The 18,774-nt window shown below is 37.0% G+C and overlaps 1 protein-coding gene across 4 annotated transcripts in view; it reads right to left on the bottom strand.

Moving 5' to 3' along the window:
* Nucleotides 1–18,774, bottom strand: part of SDCCAG8 (serologically defined colon cancer antigen 8) — a 227,402-nt gene that overhangs the window by 141,753 nt on the left and 66,875 nt on the right. For all 4 annotated transcript variants that reach the window (XM_023518537.1, XM_003798811.3, XM_023518539.1 and 1 more), the window contains 2 exons: nt 15,693–15,827; nt 11,509–11,625 (listed from right to left, as the gene is read on the bottom strand). In XM_023518537.1, coding sequence (XP_023374305.1) covers nt 11,509–11,625; nt 15,693–15,827 — 252 coding nt within the window. The remainder of the gene's footprint in view (nt 1–11,508; nt 11,626–15,692; nt 15,828–18,774) is intronic.

The following is an 18,774-nucleotide window of genomic DNA, read 5'->3' on the forward strand; positions in this document are numbered from 1 at the left end:
TTATCTTTGAAAAAAAGTCTATTCAGATCTTTTCACATTTTAAAATTAAAGTGTCCTTTTACTATTAATGTAATTATTATTATTATTATTATTATTATTTTGAGGAGGGTCTTACTCTGTTGCCTGGGCTAGAGTACAATGGTGTCATCATAGATCACTGCAACCTTGAACTCTTTGGTCTCAAATGATCTTCCTGCCCTAGCCTCCTAAGTAGCTAGGATATAGGCAGGTACCACCACACTCCAGTAGTTTTTCTATTTTTTGTAGAGAAAGGGGTCTTGTTCTTGCTCAGGTTGGTCTCAAACTCTTGGCCACAACACCACCAAGCTATTTTGTTGCTACAGTTGTCATTGTTGTTTAGCAGGCCCAGGCCAGCTTCAGACCTGCCAGCCCTGGTATATGTGGCCGGTGCCCCAAATGTTGAGCTAAGGGGACCGAGCCTCTTTCACCCATTTTGAGTGATTTTTTATCTACGGTGTAAGGTCATTCTTTTACATGTGGTTATCCAGTTTTCCCAGCATCATTTGTTGAAACAACTGTTCTTTCCCTGTTGAATTTTCTTACTACCCCTGTTGAAAATCAACTAACCATGAAGTGTAGACTCTTTTTGGAACCTCCCCTACCACAGTGGGTCACTCCCTCTCCCCACTGAGCACAAATCACTTTTTACTTCCTCACCAGACTGTAAGATTAGTAAGAGCAATAAATACATTTTATTTTTCATTGCAACCCCTGCATCCATTGTGTTCATGGACACAAAGAAATAAAGTGATTACTCTCAGCTCACTCACAGTCTAATCATCTACAAAATGAAGGAGGACTTAAGGCACTGACGTCTTTTTGGCTGTCCGTGCCCCCCAAGCCATTGGTCATTATTATCTGAGTTCCTGCCTTCGATCCTTTACATGTGGCCGCAGAAATGAGAGAGAGTAAAAATAAAAGTTGCCTTCAGAAATTTTATTGCCATGTGTTTGAAGGCATCTTTTGAAAAATGCTAAGCTACATGAAGTTATTCTTAACATCCAGCAATGGTTATAGGGGAGCAGGGGATTATCAGCCAACTGTAGTCTTAAAAATCCATTACTGCGGTTCCCTTATGAAAATACTGATGGATTATATGGATGGGGCTGTGGTCATGTTCGACTCTTCTGGGTTATAGTTTAATGTGAGACCATTAAATGGAGGAAAAAGCTCAGTTATTCTTGTGTAGAGGCCTTCTCCAATGTTTCCCATTTCCTCTTCCTACTTTCCTGTCCTTTTCCTCTGCTCTCCTCTTATGGGTTTTTATAGCTACAACAATCTAGGATCTTTCTTGCTCTCCTGGTCACTGAAATAAGTCCTAGGTATGCTAAATTCAGCATTTAGAAAGATACTCCAGGCTTTGCTCCAGAAAAATCAGTAAGTCCTATTCACTTTAAAGATTAGTATAAGATATGTGGTATATAGAAAGATACACATCCATAACTGGGTTTTAAAACATAGATATAAGTAGATATGTGGTCCATTCATTAATCTGTGTTGACTCCTCCTTTAACTAAAACATGTTTGGTTTTTATTATATAAACAAGCAGACCTTCAGTAAATAAGGGAAGAAATCTTGACCTGACAGTCCTGCTATTCTATGATAAACTTAGCTGTACAGAGAAGTTGAAATGACACCCTCAAGTTTCTAATGCAAACTACAATACAACAATCACCTCTCAATATGCGTGAACTCAGATTTTTATGCAGAAAATCCTAAGCGAGCTCAATAAGAGGCTGATAGTAAAAGTATCTCTTACAATGATAGGACAATACTTCAAGCAGAATAATTCTTTCTCTTCCATCTTAAGATCTCCCTAAAAGTTTACTTTTGTCTCCCCCTGTTCCTTGGCTGCCACTCTCTAAAAAAGACGTAAGCATTTCCTGTGTTTTAATGGGAACTTTTAATGACAGCCTGACTCATGAAGACAGACTAATGCTACTGCCCGCATGATTTATTACCATGGAGAAAAAGAGGATATTAGAACTTCAGTTGCAAGTAGAAGGTTTCTACTGAAAGAAGAATTTTCTGTTCCCCTAGGGAACTCCAGAAATTCTCAGGGATGGCAGAAGGCAGGCCAGAAATAAAGACCCTGCGGCTTTCTTGTCTTTCCCCTGTTAGCACAGCTAATTCACGTGAGTACAGATGTTAAAAAGGGTTAAATTAACTTGACCATCTGTTAAGAAGAGTAATATGAAAATCTAAACACCTTGCAACTTATTAACAATCATGAGCAGCCTACAGTTATATCTAGAATAGCTGTCTAGGGCAGTCTGCCCCACATTGGACTCCAGGAAGGGTCAGGGAAATATGCTGCAGATCTGTAAAACTGCTTAAGATAATTTAAAAATTTTGTTTCCATTCTGATGATTTTTAAAAAAGAAACAAAACCAAAAATGTAGTAAGATCATATTCTGGGTCACTTCCATCCAGCACTGCCATAGCATTCCATTCCATAGCTGCATTTAGGAGGATACCAAGTGAAAACCTAAAGTGAAAGCTTTTACTATGAATGCTGGGTTTCTCAAAAAGGAATCCATCCGCCAATGTATTCCCAATGATCATGAGTTCACACACAGAAGAAACTCTGGCCAAGAATATTTAATTTCACAGGTTTTGTAAAAGCTGGCTACTCCCCCAAAATACTACCTTTGACAGTTTGCTGGTGCTTAAAATCTTTCCAGTAGAACTGAAATTTTAATTGAGTGGGGCTTTAATCCTATTTCAAATTAAATGATGTCTGTCCTATAATTAAATACAACTGTTTAAAAAGCTGGACATTTTATTTTTCATAAAATAATCATAATGAAAATACCTAAAATTGCTAATGACAGTAAAAGTTCATTTTTATAATCTTAAGATTAGAGTCATTTTTATAAAATGATAGTGAATAACGAGAAAATATGGAAGGAAACTTGAAATTCCATGCAATTTTTTTATTTATAATAATTGAGAATTATAAGGAGCAGAGAAATATTTCCCATGTTTTGAGAACTATAAGAATTGGGAGCTAGAGAAAACGTTAGCTACCATATCACTTGGCCAAGCTTCTCACATTATGAGAAAGAAACTGAGGGTCCGAGTGGTTTGCTCCGGAAGTTAGCTGAAAAGCCAAATCAAGAAGTCAAGTCTTTGGACTCACTCGTATTCTGTGCATATTCTGGCTTTCACCTTTTATCACAAGTCATGTGGTGATCCTCCCTAACTCACTAAGGTACTTTTTCATTATTACCTGACTTTCACATTATTCATGAAGTGACACTTTATCCTACCCTGTCTGATCTTCGAAAATCTTGAAATTTTTCCATTCCATGGAAAATGCTACAAAGGAAATAAAAAACATATGCAAACATTCCTAAACTATGACTTCTGTGCCTGACTGCAGGACAGGCAGCATGGTGGAAGTAGGCAATCCCTGGGATTGGGTGGAAGAATGCCCTGGGATTCTGAGTGTTATAGAAGCTCATTGTCTATGGACCATCTATAATACAACAGAGCAGTACCACTTGAAATACTGCGGCTAGTTATCTAAAAATGCTATGGAATCAAAGCACACATATGTTCCTTGAATGTATCCTCTTTTCTCCTTCCTCTTTCTTTGCTTAAACTGCCATGTTGGACCTTCCTCTCCGCTGTGCCGGGCAACATCCTAACCTTCCTCCAAGGATGTCATCTTTCCCTCTTCTAAACCCCATACTTTTACAGTTTGCTGATAGTCTCCGTGTTCTCTCTGACATATGTTTATTTGCACACCTGTCTTACATACTTCCTTTTGATAGAAATTCATTATAGATCAGTCCAGGGACATAGTATGTGATTACTGAATTAAAGCAACAGGTTCAAAACAAAATTTATAAGAATGGCTGCTTTCTTCAAAATCTGACAAGCTATAGTCTTCCTTTAAAGGTATACATACATGGCCATATTAAAGTGATCGCTATGAAGAATAATGATCATTATCTAAAAAAAAACTACATGATAAGCGAAAAAAGCCAAAATTATATCTAGGCTGTTTACTACTTGCAAATATTAAAAATGCATATGGACAATAAGTAGAAGGTAAAACAGAACAATCTGCTCTATTGGGTGATGGAATTATTGCCTCTATTAATGTGTTCTTGTTTGTACAATAAACATTGTTTTAAAATGCATACACGTGTAGTAATTAGTAATATTCATACGAGATATTGGTATGAATATTTCTGACTATCCGTCTTGTGTCTAATGCCTCTCAGCTTGCTAGCCTGTATGGGTGGACATGTTCAAAGAACTGTTTCCATTTGGTCGCTACCAGAATGGCAGATACGGTACCAGAGAAGACACTTTGCAAGGTTGGTAGGTTGGCCTGGCGAGTCAACTTTTAGAGTCAAAATAAGTATGCCAAAAATTTTTAAGGAACCAAAATATATGCCATTCACTGAAAATTAAAGTACAACAAAAATTGTACTTCTTTAGGACTAGTAGCAGATGAACCTTATGAGTTTCTTAAAACACAAAAATATTCCTTGAATTCTGTTTACAGTTTTATATTCCTATCTAAGTGCAAACATTTACTTCTAAATGTTCATTGTCTAAGGCATATTACATCTAAGAGAGCTTGTTTTATTTCCTTCTAAATAGCCCTAAATTGCTATTTGCAGATACATTGTTTCTGCTTACACATTTGATCTTTAAAAATAAATTGCTGTAGTGAATATCATTATCATCTGACAAATAAAAATTAACAGGGTTTTTTTGGAGAATACATATTTGATTCACAATGTTTCTATGAATGAAATATATTCATATTGCCATAGAAAACAATGGCCCAAATCATTAACCAAGTCACTAAATGCTAAAGGCCCCACAGTCTCTGACTTGGTATTATTCACTGGAACTGGTCCTTTATGCTAAAAAATTGAATTTACTTTTTCCTACTAATTTTGTGACTTTACCAATATAACGATGATTTAAAATGAAAGTAATTTGTCATGGTGTTTTAGAAAAATAAGTACAATCAATAATAATGTAAGATTCATTAATAGAGATAATTTAAATTATTTGGGTGCTCTAATAAATACTATTTGTCCCATTCAAGCATCACCCAGAATAAGAACAAAAGAGGCTGATTGATTATAGACATATGAGGGGCTAAAGAATGTTTCCAGAATTCCTGGTGAGGCTGTGATAAGAACACAAATTTATCTAAGTGTGCTGAACAATGCTTTAGGGCACAGTTACAGAAGATGCTATAAAAAAAGCTTTACTGCATCACACACATGGAACCAGATTCTCCCTCTCATGGGCTGTAGCCAGCATGAAGTTCACACTACATTAATTTGCACTTGTCGATATGCTGCTTTGCAAGTATTCTTAAGACATGTTCAAATATGTACTCTGACTCCTCGACTAGAATATAAACTCCCTAAGGGCAGGACCTGGGTCTTCTCATTATTACCGCCCCCAGAGTCTAGTATACTGGTCTGGGTAAGCCAAGTCCTTAGGAACTGCTGCTGTCTGAGTGAGGAGCAGGGACGGGGAAGTGCTAAGCCTACAGCACGGAAAGAGGGTGTGAAGAACACTGGAGAGCAGCTCTGTCATCACCAGGACCGAGTGACTGCATGTGCCAGAGGCCCCTCTCCCAGTCAGTTTTTAGAGAAAGAAGTGAGACTGCAGGTGGTTGTTGGGTAAGTCTCTGAAGTCTGGCTCTCGAGAAGTCCTCCATTATCTTAGCATATTCCCCAAAAGCTATTCTGAAGAAAGCACATAGCTTTGCAGACACAAAGCAGAGAAGAGAACTGAGCAGGATTTACTTCAGTCTGTAGGTGCTAGTTTTCAAGTGGAAAAGACTAACACTGGTGCTATTCACTTCAGCAGATATGACACTATGTACAGGACATATCCAGAATCAAGGAGCACACAGTGCACCTCAGAGGTCCATTAGCTGGGTCTTCAGGTAAATCATATTGCTGCTGCTATTTTAAACTGAAAATTTCAGGGAGAAAGTCCCATGGCCCATTCCAGCAATCTATTTCAATCTTCTTGCTGTCAGAAAATTCTCATTTCAGGCTATCATGATTTTTGGTTGCCGTAATTAAATCACTTTGTTCTTGTGCTTTCCATATTGAAGATTCAAATTAGCTGTTTAACTTTCTCCTTGAACTAATCTGTCAAATCCTTGAAGACACAGAAGCAATACTTCAGTCTTCTCTAAGTGAAAAGGTACAATTCTTCAACTTTTCTTTACTGCTTTTCTGTTTCTCTGCGCTAAACAGGACAGACTTTTAGGACTTGGGGGCTTCCTCTCATCTTCACACAAAGCCATAAGAAATATAATCTATGCACCTCTTTCAAGAGGCTAGCTGATTGAATTTAGGAAATAATTCCTGCATTGATACACCGCATGCTGAACATCAGTGTTCAAGTACCAAATCACACTGCTGTACAGATGAGTAACCCCGGATCCTTTTCACCTTAGATGAAGCAAAATTTTCTGATCTATTTGTTTTGTATACGTGTTCCAGTCTAAATATTAGTTTTGATTAATTCAACTCCAATGTTATAACTTACACCATACTAGTAAGAAAAGCTTTCTATATCAGCCTTCTTCCTATCTTTATCAAAGATAAAATTGGTACCAACCGAAAAGCAAAACTGTAAATATAAATACTCCCATCTAAGCCATTAATGTTATTATTATTCTTAACCTATGTGCCACTCCTAAGACAATGACATGACAGCCAGTAATATTCTCACTTGGCAACGCCATTAGATGATTTTCGTTGTACTGAAAAATACTCAAAAACTAGAAAGTTATCATTTAAGATTGATGGATCTTTACATTCAAAACTGTGCATCCTAGTAATACAGTTGTATTTCTATATACAGGGTAGGGAGTGTCAAACATTTTCTATGAAGAGCCAGATGGTAAATATTTTAGGTTTTGTGAGCTATCTGGTCTGCCACAATTCCTCAACTCTGTTAACTCTTTATAACTCTTATAAAAGCAATTGTAGGCAGTATATAAACAAATGGGTGTGGCTGTGTTCTAATAAAACTTTAATGCCAGATATGGCCTATGGACTATATAGTTGGCTAATGCTCTTTTATGGATACAGGGTACATAGGCACGTTAAATATGCATACATATCCGTCTGTGTAAGTGCGAGTGCGTATATACGTGCATTAGCACAGCAAATCTCTGTTCACCTAGCCCACAATCATGGCAGTTTCACAGGCATGTAATCAGTGCACTCACACAGGTGGTGTTTAGAAGGGTCTTGCACTTACAGTTTAAAGCTCTGTGGTCACTATCATGAAATGCTTAACGATTCCATGTTGGAATTTGAGCAATACCAGAGCGCTCTAACATACAAAAACATACCTGTTTTCCTGCACTTTTTGCAAGTGCAGGCTGATGGACCAATGGAGCCTGGGTTCACACAGCTGGCGTTGTCTTCCCACTGCCTCACTGCAGCCTTGGGGCAGTCCTCAGAAATGTGTTCCCCTCTGGCTTCCTTTCTCCTGACCCTGCCTCGCTACTCTTGCTGCCCACGACCTCGGGCATGGCCAGGTCTTGTCAGTAGGAGAGGTGTGCGTTCTGCTATTGTCCTTTGTTCCTGGCAGGATCCTGGATGTGCCCCTAGGGAGGACTGGGTTGATTGTGCTCATCACTGCATCTCTGGGCAGGGTATAAGAGGGGACCATGCCTACCCCAAGCTGGCAGCACCACAGCACATTCAGGGGACTCAGTGTGGGCTCTCTTGTCTGCCCCTGAACCAGGTACCAACTGTGGCTGTAATCTTTTGTGGGGGCTGCCTGTCTGACCTCCTTGGGATGGGGGAGAATAATCCTTCCCTGCTCCATGCTGGGGCACAGCATGTGCACAGTCATGGGGCACCTACAGTGTCTGTACTTGCCCATAAGTATCCCTGTGCTGGAGAAGACCCAACACTAAACAGCAAATAAAAAGTACTATGACTAGTCTAGGGTTGAAGGATAGACAGCTAGACAAACCGAAGAAGGAAAAAGTTTTATATTTTAGGATCTTTAACATCACTTCTTTCCTGCTTTCTGAACAAAAGTTCTTACATTTTCATTTTGTACAGACCCTGAACAAAGGTTAGGGGCTGTAAGAATCAGCTTCTGAGATTCATCTACCAAAATGGGAGTTGACCAAAAAAATGCCACTTATGCACCAGTCATTTCAGGTTAGCTAACCCTAATAAAATGCCACGGCTTCTGACAGCATTTTTCAATCTCAAATACGAGGCTCTGACATTAATTATGTATTTTGGGGTTCAGATTCTCAGGAGCTCCTTCTGGGATGTGAATGTGCCTGGTATCCACTTCCCTCAAATAATGTGCTACAGGATTAATTCACACTTCTTTAAAATGACGATGAGCTATTTTATGCATGTAAAGCATAATCAAAACATTGTGCATGAAGTTTAATAGTCAAGAAAGATAATTCTACTCATATTGCCCTTTATTTCCTATGTGTATTAAAAAAGAGCAACACCAAAGCACTCTAACATACAAAAACGTATTTCTTGATTTAAATAAACCAACAGTAAAAAAAAGTTTTTGAGACAAAGAGATTTCCATAGGTTGGACATCATTTAATATTAAAGAATTAATATTGTTAGGTATGATAATAACAGGATAATTGTATAAAAATATCCTTCATGGATCCACTTGGGGACTTACAAGTGAAATAATATAGTGTCTGAAATTTGTTTTAAATAATTCTGCAGAGAAGAAATGGAAAAAGATGACAGATAAGAAGAAGATGAAGAGAGGATGGAGAAGAAAAAGATAGCAAAGAAGATAAAGAAGGTGACAGCTGAAGACAGAAAGAGTGGAGAGAAAAAGAGTGTGACAGATGGAACAGGACTGGCAAAATGATGACTACAGGAGATGGAAGTAGGGAGTCTTTATAATACTCCCTTTACCTTCATATGTGCTTTTAAATTCCCATGATGGAGTGGGTGTGTGTACCTACTGTCTGCAAAAAATTTAACAAAAATCAAGACACAGATTTCACATTCTTCTCCATTCTGAATGTCTTTCTTTCTTTCTTTTTCTTTTTATATTTTTTTGGTGCAAGAAGCATCCCCTGAGGCTGACAGGAATCCTCTAAGCTGAAAAGATACAAAGGAGTTGATGGGAAGGATAATCCACCCATCGGTTCCTGACACAATATAAAGAAGAAAAGAAGAAAGTGGGTGGAAGAGACTGTCATTGTTACTCTCCTAACCTTCCCTTCTAATTATGCCAGAGTCAAGGCTCAGGTCACGAGGAAAATTATTTTGGTGGTCAACCATTTGCCCTATTTTGTATACATCAAAAAGCTCTTGTTCTCGCCACATTCCAATCTCATGGTTTCCCACCTACTTTAAAAATGTATCAAGTGGCCAGATTAAATATGAATAAAATGACTATATTATGAAAAACACCTTGTCTGCAAACCAAGAGATAAGCTTCTTTTAAAGTGCTAAGTATCACTTTAAAAATTAATGCACTTTGTATTATTATAGGCATTTCAGATAAATGTTCAACATGCCCAGCTTTTAAAAGTTAAATGTAAATTTCTCTCTTGAGTACAGATGGTGGCCAAGCAAAGTAGCTCTTTGGTCTTACAGACAGAAGGTCAGGTCATGGCTGAAAGACCAAAGAACAATTGCTGCTTTGCTCCTCCAAATCATCCATGGAATGAGACACCACTACTCTCTTTTCTGAAACTGTCTGTTCAATACAAAAGAGTTACAAAGAGTACCTATAAGATTTCCTCACATTCTGTCCAGGAAAAAATGGTAACAAGCACATCATATCACACACATCTTGTAACTGCTCAGAGGTTTTATTCCTAAACCATGATATCCTAAAAAGGTATATTTCTAACTAAAAACTCACCACAAAAAATTATTATGAAAATTATTCACAATGTGATATGATAAAGAAATGTTTAAAATTCTGCAACTTTAGCTTCTATGCCATTAGAGGTTAACAATGAGATACAGTACTACAAGAAAAATACTGCAAATGCTTCTAAACAAGTTTACTGCAAGTGATTCTATGGTCTAATTGTTCCTGAAATTTTTTTCCGTTAGAATATTTTAATAGAATTTTAAATAACCCAGTGCCTCTTCTCTGCTATATTTTTCCAGTTAGTTCAAAATATTGTGCTGGCAGAATGCTACAGAATGACATAAAAGAGAGTACTAGTGAGCTTGCCAATATGATACCTTTTTACAAAAAATTCTAACACATCAGAAAAGAAAAGTTATCTGTGACTGACTTAGTAGTCCAAGGCCTTCAGTCCCTGATAGAAAGAATTTTCCATTCCACTATCAGGCACGCCCCCAACTGGATGAAATAAAATAGTTTCATTATTTGCACATGTTAATAATGAAAAATCTCCTGAAAATTGAAAATGTCTTATAACACTTTAAATATAGTGGTACAAAAGCAGAATTTTACTTTGGTTGTTAGGATATTAATTTAGTACTGAAGATTTCAGTTATGATTCTAAAAGCTTTTGTACTGTATTTCATATTATTTTCATTTTCAATATTTTCCCCACTTGTCTTTGTGTCATTTGTTATAAAGAGTTGATTAGGTTGAAAGGGAAAATATGTTGGAAAATACAATAGAAAGCCATGAACTAGAAATATACTTGAAAAAAAATTACCTGGAGCTACCTCTTTCTAAATTCTAAAGTGCTTTCTTTAAGTCACTGACACTAAGAATTCAGTCGTGTTATTTTAATTGAATTAGATAACACAATCTGCTTTCATTGTACATAAAGAGTGAAAGTCTTCAAGGTCCTGTACAGTAAGGAAAAATAGAAAATTAAAAGTCAGCCTATGAGGACTGCCTCTCTGAAAACTTTATCCATGTTGTCAATTAAAATTGAAGTATCTACTTGATCTCAACAAAGATATAAAACATCTGCTCAAGATGAAATTGAAGTAAGCAGTCTCCCCCCAACATTTCTAATGTCACTGCATTTAAGGCTTCGTGAGCAAACGTATTCATGGTTATCTTAGTTAACACTGGTTTGACTCTGCCAACAATCAATTTGATTGACATATTTACATATCAACTCATCTCATCTTACGAATTTTAAACTTTTTCATTTAAAATTGGATTCAAGTTGGCATCTTTCAAGAACTTCATGTATGTATATTTTAGGTTCAAACTGTGCATTAGAACATTTTTTTTTTTTACTTTTCTAAGTAATAGATACACATATCCGAATGTATATTTATGACCTGTCAGACTGGAAATTTATATGCATGCTGTTGTATTCTCACCACTTTATGTGAAAGGTGATAATTTTAGGCAACTATAAATGAAATTCTTTTAATAGTATAAACTGGATCATTCCATTAATTAGAAACAATACAATGAAACTAAGTAAGTTAGGAATAAAACCCCATCAACTTCAGAAAGAACATCAGTTATATCTTCAATCACTGCAGTTTTGCTTGTGTATCTCTTACCTGATCTTTAATTTCAAGATCCCTGTTAGTTTTTGCTCTGTACTCTTTGTGCTCCTTTTCTGCCTCATCCTTTTCCATTTGGGTTTTACTCAGCTGGTAGCGCATTTCTCCACACACCTGTTAGATTGCAAAAACTCGATTATAGCTGCTGGAATCTACCGGCAATATCTGCAATTAGATCTTTTGGTGCCCCCTAGGGGTAACATAGATAAAATACAATAGAACTTTCCTAAGAATAGCATTTTCCATAATGATTGCCATATTCAATACAGCCAGTTAAAATTTGGAAGCAACATCAGGGATTACTGAATCTAACAGACTCAAATTAGAGTTTAAAAATGCATACAAATAACTAAGTAATTTAATTAATGTGGCTAAGATTATATAAAATAACAATTTCAATTGCATATTTTCATCATCTAAATTTTAACTAAGTAAAATTAGTGATTAAAATATTAAGCCATGTTATTACTCATTCAAATTGTTATGGTTGAATATTCACTCCATGCTATAAAATTTTCCTTTAAGAATTTCATCAGCTGAACTTTTACTGAGGTAATTTATAAAGGAAATTTCCTCTCTGCTAATGGATACAATCTTGATGCTCAGGTTTACAGTACCCAGCATTTACTGTAAGCTTTATAGATAACACTGATCTTATCATGCACAATTCTATGTATGCAAGGTAAGGAAGATTTTCTGGCAAAATTCATAGACTAGAACTAAGCACACTCTGCACTTAATAACTATAACATTTAATATAAAAATGCATTGAAGTGAAATATTTTTAATATATCACTAAATAATGAATATGCATGTATCTTAAAAGTGACATGTATCATCCTTTGTATTGGAAACTCAAAACCGTGTTTTATTTGTTTTCCTAATCCAGGGCCATTATAGATCTAGAAATATATTTGGAAAATAAAATTAGCAGATCAAATAACAAAGAAATTACGAACCTTTTGAGAGAACAAGAATCTGTAGACAGAGCAATTAATACACAAGTCTTCTAAATCTGCTTCTAATTTACCAATGCAACTTTTTAAAAACCATATATGTCTATTATCTAATGGTTTTATGTGCTTAAAACATTTCAATTTTGGTACTTCTCCAAAGTGGCAGTTTTGGGGAAACATTAAAAATTAATTTTATTATGCTGAGCCATTAGAATATACTAAGGTATAAAACCATTACTCATGTAAGCCAGGCGTGGTCGTGTGCGCTTGTGGTCCCACTTACTCAGGAGACGGGTGCTGCAAGAGTGCTTGCGCCCCAGAATTAGAGGCTGTAGTGCCCCATAATCATAACTATGAATGGCCACTGCATGTCGCCTGGGCAAGATACAAAGACCGCATCTCTGACCCATCTCAGTCTCGACAAACAATCAAAACTGAACCTAAAAAAAAAAAAATCAAACCTTCTAAACTAATCTGTCTCTAAAAGTCCTGGTGACAAGACAGAAGAAAAAGTCAGTCAGCTTCACCCCAGTGACCACATGAGAAAGCTAGAACAAGAGTGAAATTACCGAAAGTTCTATTTGAAATTCAAATGCTTTCAATATGTGTGAGTTGATTCTTCCCATTTCAAAAAATTATCAATTTACAGAAGCCATTTTAAAAAATAAATTGAAAAATTAAGAATGAGCAAAAAATGAGAGCAACCCTAATTTTCTTTCTTTCTTAATTCTTCAGTATGTCAATCTATTGAAGTTGATGAATAAGATGGAAATAAACCACATTAATAATATTAGAAAATAATAATTACATAACCATGATGTTTAAAAATCAAGACTAATACAACACTAATAACAAATGCCTAAGTGTCAGGTTCTATTAGGAATTATTGTATTCCTTTTACTTTTAAGGTTCTCTTGCCTTACTACTTTCAGTTTAGCACTTGCTAAATTTATAACACTTAAGTTCCAGTTAAAATAAATTAAAAAATTAAACTGAATTAAAGTCCTCAGGGTTGGAAGCAACCTCAAATTCATTTAGTCTAATCATTCTTATAATGCTTAAGTCCTTTTGTGGATAGCTGTAGAGACCGAGAATTCATTCTTTACTGTATCACATTTCAACACAAAATTTTCTCCCTATAATAAGTGAAAAGTATCCCACCATTTATGAGCTTTTCTCACAAATCTAAGTTGAGCATCTCCATCCCTCTGCACTTATTCCTTTACTTCCAACCCTCTCTCCACCATCAGGTATATTGGCAAATATGAGCTTTTCACTCTGTTACCCCGGAGTGCCAGGGCATCATCATAGCTCACAGCAACCTCAAACTCATGGGCTTTAGTGATCCTCTTGCCTCAGTTTTTCTATTTTTAGTAGAGACGGGGTCTCACTCTTACTCAGGCTAGTCTCACACTCCTGAGCTCAAGCAATCTGTCCACCTCAGCCTCTCAGAGTGGTAAGATTACAGGTGTGAGCCAGCGCACCCAGCCAAATATGAACTTCTTGAAAACTTCTATATTCACTAGCTTGAATTTTAGAAAGCAAATAGAGAATTATGGAAATTCAAGAAAAAAAGGGAAGAAAGGCTTTGTTTCCTAACATAGAAGTTAAAATGAATTTTAATTACTGAATTATACACTAAAAATGGCATTAAAATGTGTGAAATTTAGGAAAAGAAACTGATGGGTAAAGGGCAATATAGAAAAGATATATTTTTAAAAAAATTATCTGTATTGAATAGTGAAAAATAAATTGATTCCATTTATTATAGTATTATGCATTCCCATAGTTCCTTAGTTTTAAAGCAACTGATTTTTGAAACCAGATGGATTTCTAATATTTCTTAAAATATGTTCCTTACTTATTAACCTCAGCCAGTAAAGATCATTAATCATGTTAGTTCTTGATTCACAAGTTAGTGATGCCCACAGCACAGACAACACAGTATTTTAAAGTATAAATTTAGGCTCGGTGCCTGTAGCACAGTGGTTACAGAGCCAGCCACATACACCAAAGTTGGCAGATTCGAACCTAGCCTGGGCCAGCTAACCAACAATGACAAGCACAACAAAAAAATAGCGAGGCACTGTGGTGGGTGTCTGTAGTCCTGCTACTTGGGAGGCTGAGGCAAGAGAATCATTTGAGCCCAAGAGTTTGAGGTTGCTGTGAGCTGTGATGCCACAGCACTCTACCAAGTCCATAGTAAGACTCTGTCTCAAAAGAAAAAAAACAAAAACAAAAAAAGTAGAGGTTGTGCCTGTGGCTCAGTGGGCAGGGCGCTGGCCCTATATACCAAGAGTGGTGGGTTCAAAGCTGGCCCCAGCCAAACTGCAACAAAAAAATAGCCAGGCGTTGTGGTAGACGCCTATAGTCCCAGCTACTCAGGAGGCTGAGGCAAAGGAATTGCCTAGGAGTTGGAGGTTGCTGTGAGCTGTTGTGATGCCACAGCACTCTACCGTGGGCGATAAAGTAAAATTCTGTCTCTACCAAAAAAAAAAAAAAAGTATAAATTTAAGTACCAATAAAGTAAGATCTTACGGAGTTAGAATCTTTATTTTAGTGACTAAGTCTGAAATGGAATGGGAGGTAGAGGATTTTTTTGTGTTAAGCATACTTTCCAAGTTGTAAATAGTAGAACCTCTGTAAGTACACCACTCAAGGGACTGCAACAAACTGGTCAATATACAAAGGTGGTCAACATAAGGAATTTCCACTGAGTAAACATGGTGCACATCCAGCCTATGAAAGGAAGCAGTCCTTATAGGGAGGTGGTCAGCTATGGAGGTTCTACTGTACGTCTTTGACAATTATTGCGAAGCCTAGTCCTATGCTATCTATGGCAAAAAAAAAAACAAAAAAACAAAAAAAACACTCCAAATTAATTTGTAAATACAAATTTTATCAAGTATTCAATAATTAAAGTAATGTTAATTCTTATTTACAAGTCTGCCTCTTCCACAGAGATCTTAACTCTTAAGCTCTTCAAAGATATTATTTGTGTCTGATTTATCTTTGTATTTATAGTACCCAGGAAATGGTCTGTTTATAGAAACAAAAGTTTGCTGGACGACCATTAGGTAGAATTTTATTATTCTTGAAATAACAAAACTTTTCTTTGCCTCCAAACTTCTTCCTGCTAATAGTCAGACCAGACATGTACATTAAAATATTTTTCAAAGAAAATATTTACTTAAGTAACTATTAAACTAAAATCTCTTTTTCTACCTTTGAGATTTCCAATTCCCGAGAAGCAAGCTGTTTTTGAATTTCCTCCTGCTGATTGATAGCTGACATCTTCTCCCTTGTAACTTTTTCCACCTGGGCCTCTAGTTGGGCAATATTCTCAGAGAGGCTCAATATCTATAAAAGGAAATAAAAGAATTAAACAATAATGCCATTTGACAAAGTAAATAATAAAACTTTGTTGAATTAACAGATTCTCAGAATGTCACTGAGTTCTATCAGGAAGTCATTTCTCCATAGATTGGGTATGCCCATTTCTCTACCTCTTTGACTCATCTGTCCCTCATGTTCTGAAAGGTGCACTTACCTCTTATACATTCCCTTGGTCTCTAATCTCATTTTTAAAAATGTATGACAAGATGTTAAAATCAAAGTTTTGGTTGAAACCCTAAGGTGACAGATACGACATCCAAGTACGTTATGGAATAGACATAAATAAATTTCAGAGTAGGTGGGAAGGAATCAGATGACTCCTAAACCCTTGTCCCAGATGGAGGGCATAAAAGGATTAATTTTGAAAGGTATGTTCAGAAAGAGGTACTGGTCTATGGCTCCCACTTCCTTTCCCCCAACACCAACAAAAAGGACAAAAAGGATTTGCTTTTGTTGGCAAATCCCACTTTTCCTCCCATAATCTAGCTCTCCCCATTTCTCCCATAGACTACATCTCAGTGAACACCTCCCCTCCTCCAGAGTCTTCCTTAACTTCCAGTCCCCAGCACAAAATATGACCGGTGCCCCTTCGCACACTCAGCTACTGTCCTCTGGTATAGTCCTGGCTCCTGTGTGTAGCCCTCAACCATGCCCACTGATCGTTGTTCATGCTGTACTCATTGCTTGCTGTTCTGGATATCACTCCGGTGTGTGCTCCTACTACAACCTCGGGATACGTGTCTTTGTCATCATCACTCGCAACCACTGAATACCTCTATGACAGTATTTATTCCACTATTTTCCACTGTTTTCCTCATTAGACTACAGTTCCTCAAGGGTGTGTTTCTCCAGAGTACCAAGTCTCCATTCATTTTGATGAATGAATAATTAGAATAAATGGCTTTTCCAAGGAACTCTATGGATATTAGGTTTTTCATTTTTCTTCTTTGGGTTAGAAATGCTTCATAGATCTTAGACTTGTCTTTTGTAGCTTTCTGTTGCAATTCGGTTTTGCTCTACTCCAACAAAGTCAAATTTTCTAGGCTCTTACTCTCTCACTGGGACTGGCAGTTTTAAAATGAAGTGCAACCTAAACTCTGAGCAAAATACACAGTAATATCTATCAGTTGTTATCTGTTAAAACAAGAACTGGTAACAAATTTCACATAATGTTATTTGAAATTTACCATTGTCCACTGACATGTGTGAATTCAGTTTTATAACTGAGATCAGTGTCTAAAGTTGTATGATAAAAATAAACATTGAAACAAAGTTTTGACAAATGAAGAACTTTACATCAATAAAACCAAGATAGGTGTCTGCCTTTGAGTTATATAGCTAAAGTTGACTCATGAAAATAATGAGCCCAGGTAGCTGCTTTCTAATTTAGGCAGATGTTATTAGTTAACTTTTCAGAAGATTGTAGAGAACTATATTTGAATTGTGGTTGTTTATATGTCCTTGTCATTAAAAGATTACCTACAAATCTAATTTTTACATAAAAATTAGTACAATTAGTTTTACTAATAACAAACTACCAAGTATCCCTGTGCACAACACAATCGGAACCGAAAACATACAACAAATCAAAAATATCAATTGGACGTCCTGAATTTAAAAATTCAAATTTGTGAGTATAAACATTGTGACTGTATAATCATAGCTTTTCTAGAAGCATATAATGGCAACAAACTTTAATTATCAGCTACTCAAAGTCTTATGTTTTTTATGTGGAGATACATGTGATGGTAAACATTAACACTGTATAGTTTTTAAGTCAATATGCAGATATTTATTTTGCTACTTGCAAATTCTAGTCCATTTCTATCACAAGGCATGTAACAAATCCTTCTCCTTCCTGATGTTTCCCTCCTTGCCACCCATCACTTCCTTTCTTTCCCATTACCTGTCTGCTACCTCCTGTCACCCACTTTCTGAGGGCTCCCCTCCTGTTGTCACACCTTCTTTTCCCCCACGCCCACCATCTGGAAGTCAACATTACACTGTAGGAGCTTCTCCATCCACATCTGTTGCAGAGCCAGAAGTAACACAGACACAGCTGCAACACGGCTGGATGTCCAGGAACATTGACATCAAGGAAGTCCTTTAAACTTTGACAGGGGCAAGGCAGAGACAAGGACACCCAGGTTGGGAGAGCTTGGTAGAAATTTCTGCAGAGCAGTCCCTAGAGTATTAACACAGTATGAAGCAGTACTCTCTGTACAAGAATTAAGGATTCTAACAATGGGCAATTGTCAAGGAAAGCAACTGAGAAAATGCACAGACCACAGGGGCACTCAACAAATAAATGATCAATGACTGAATGAACTAACAAATCTGAGTGCTCGGTGCAACCCAGGAGCATTACTGAGGACAAGGAACAAATGCACAGCAAGGACTGTTCATGAGGAATTGATTCAAACCTGTCTAGAGAGAAGCATCTGCTCTCCTACAGCTTCCCACACAAATGGAATTTTATTAAAAAAAAAGAAAGAAAAGAAGAAAAACATAAAAAGAAAGAAGGAAAATCTTTTTTTTTTTTTTTTTTTTTTTTTGAGACAGAGCCTCAAGCTGTCCCCCTGGGTAGAGTGCCGTGGCATTACAGCTCACAGCAACCTCCAACTCCTGGGCTCAAGCGAGTCTCCTGCCTCCGCCTCCCAGGTAGCTGGGACCACAGGTGCCCGCCACAACACCCGGCTATTTTTTGGTTGCAGCCGTCATTGTTGTTTGGCGGGTCCGGGCTGGGGATTCGAACCCGCCACCTTAGGTGTACGTGGCTGGCGCCTTAGCCGGTTGAGCTATAGGCGCCGAGCCGGAAAATCTTTACGTGTCACAAACATTCCTACTGTTAGGAAGGCAGGGAAGTTTGCTGTAGGACTCATAATGTTATGAGTCGTCTCCTTCCTAGATT

The sequence above is a fragment of the Otolemur garnettii genome, unplaced genomic scaffold (genome assembly GCF_000181295.1).
Source record: "Otolemur garnettii isolate 467f Iridium unplaced genomic scaffold, OtoGar3 scaffold00141, whole genome shotgun sequence".
NCBI lineage: Eukaryota > Metazoa > Chordata > Mammalia > Primates > Galagidae > Otolemur > Otolemur garnettii.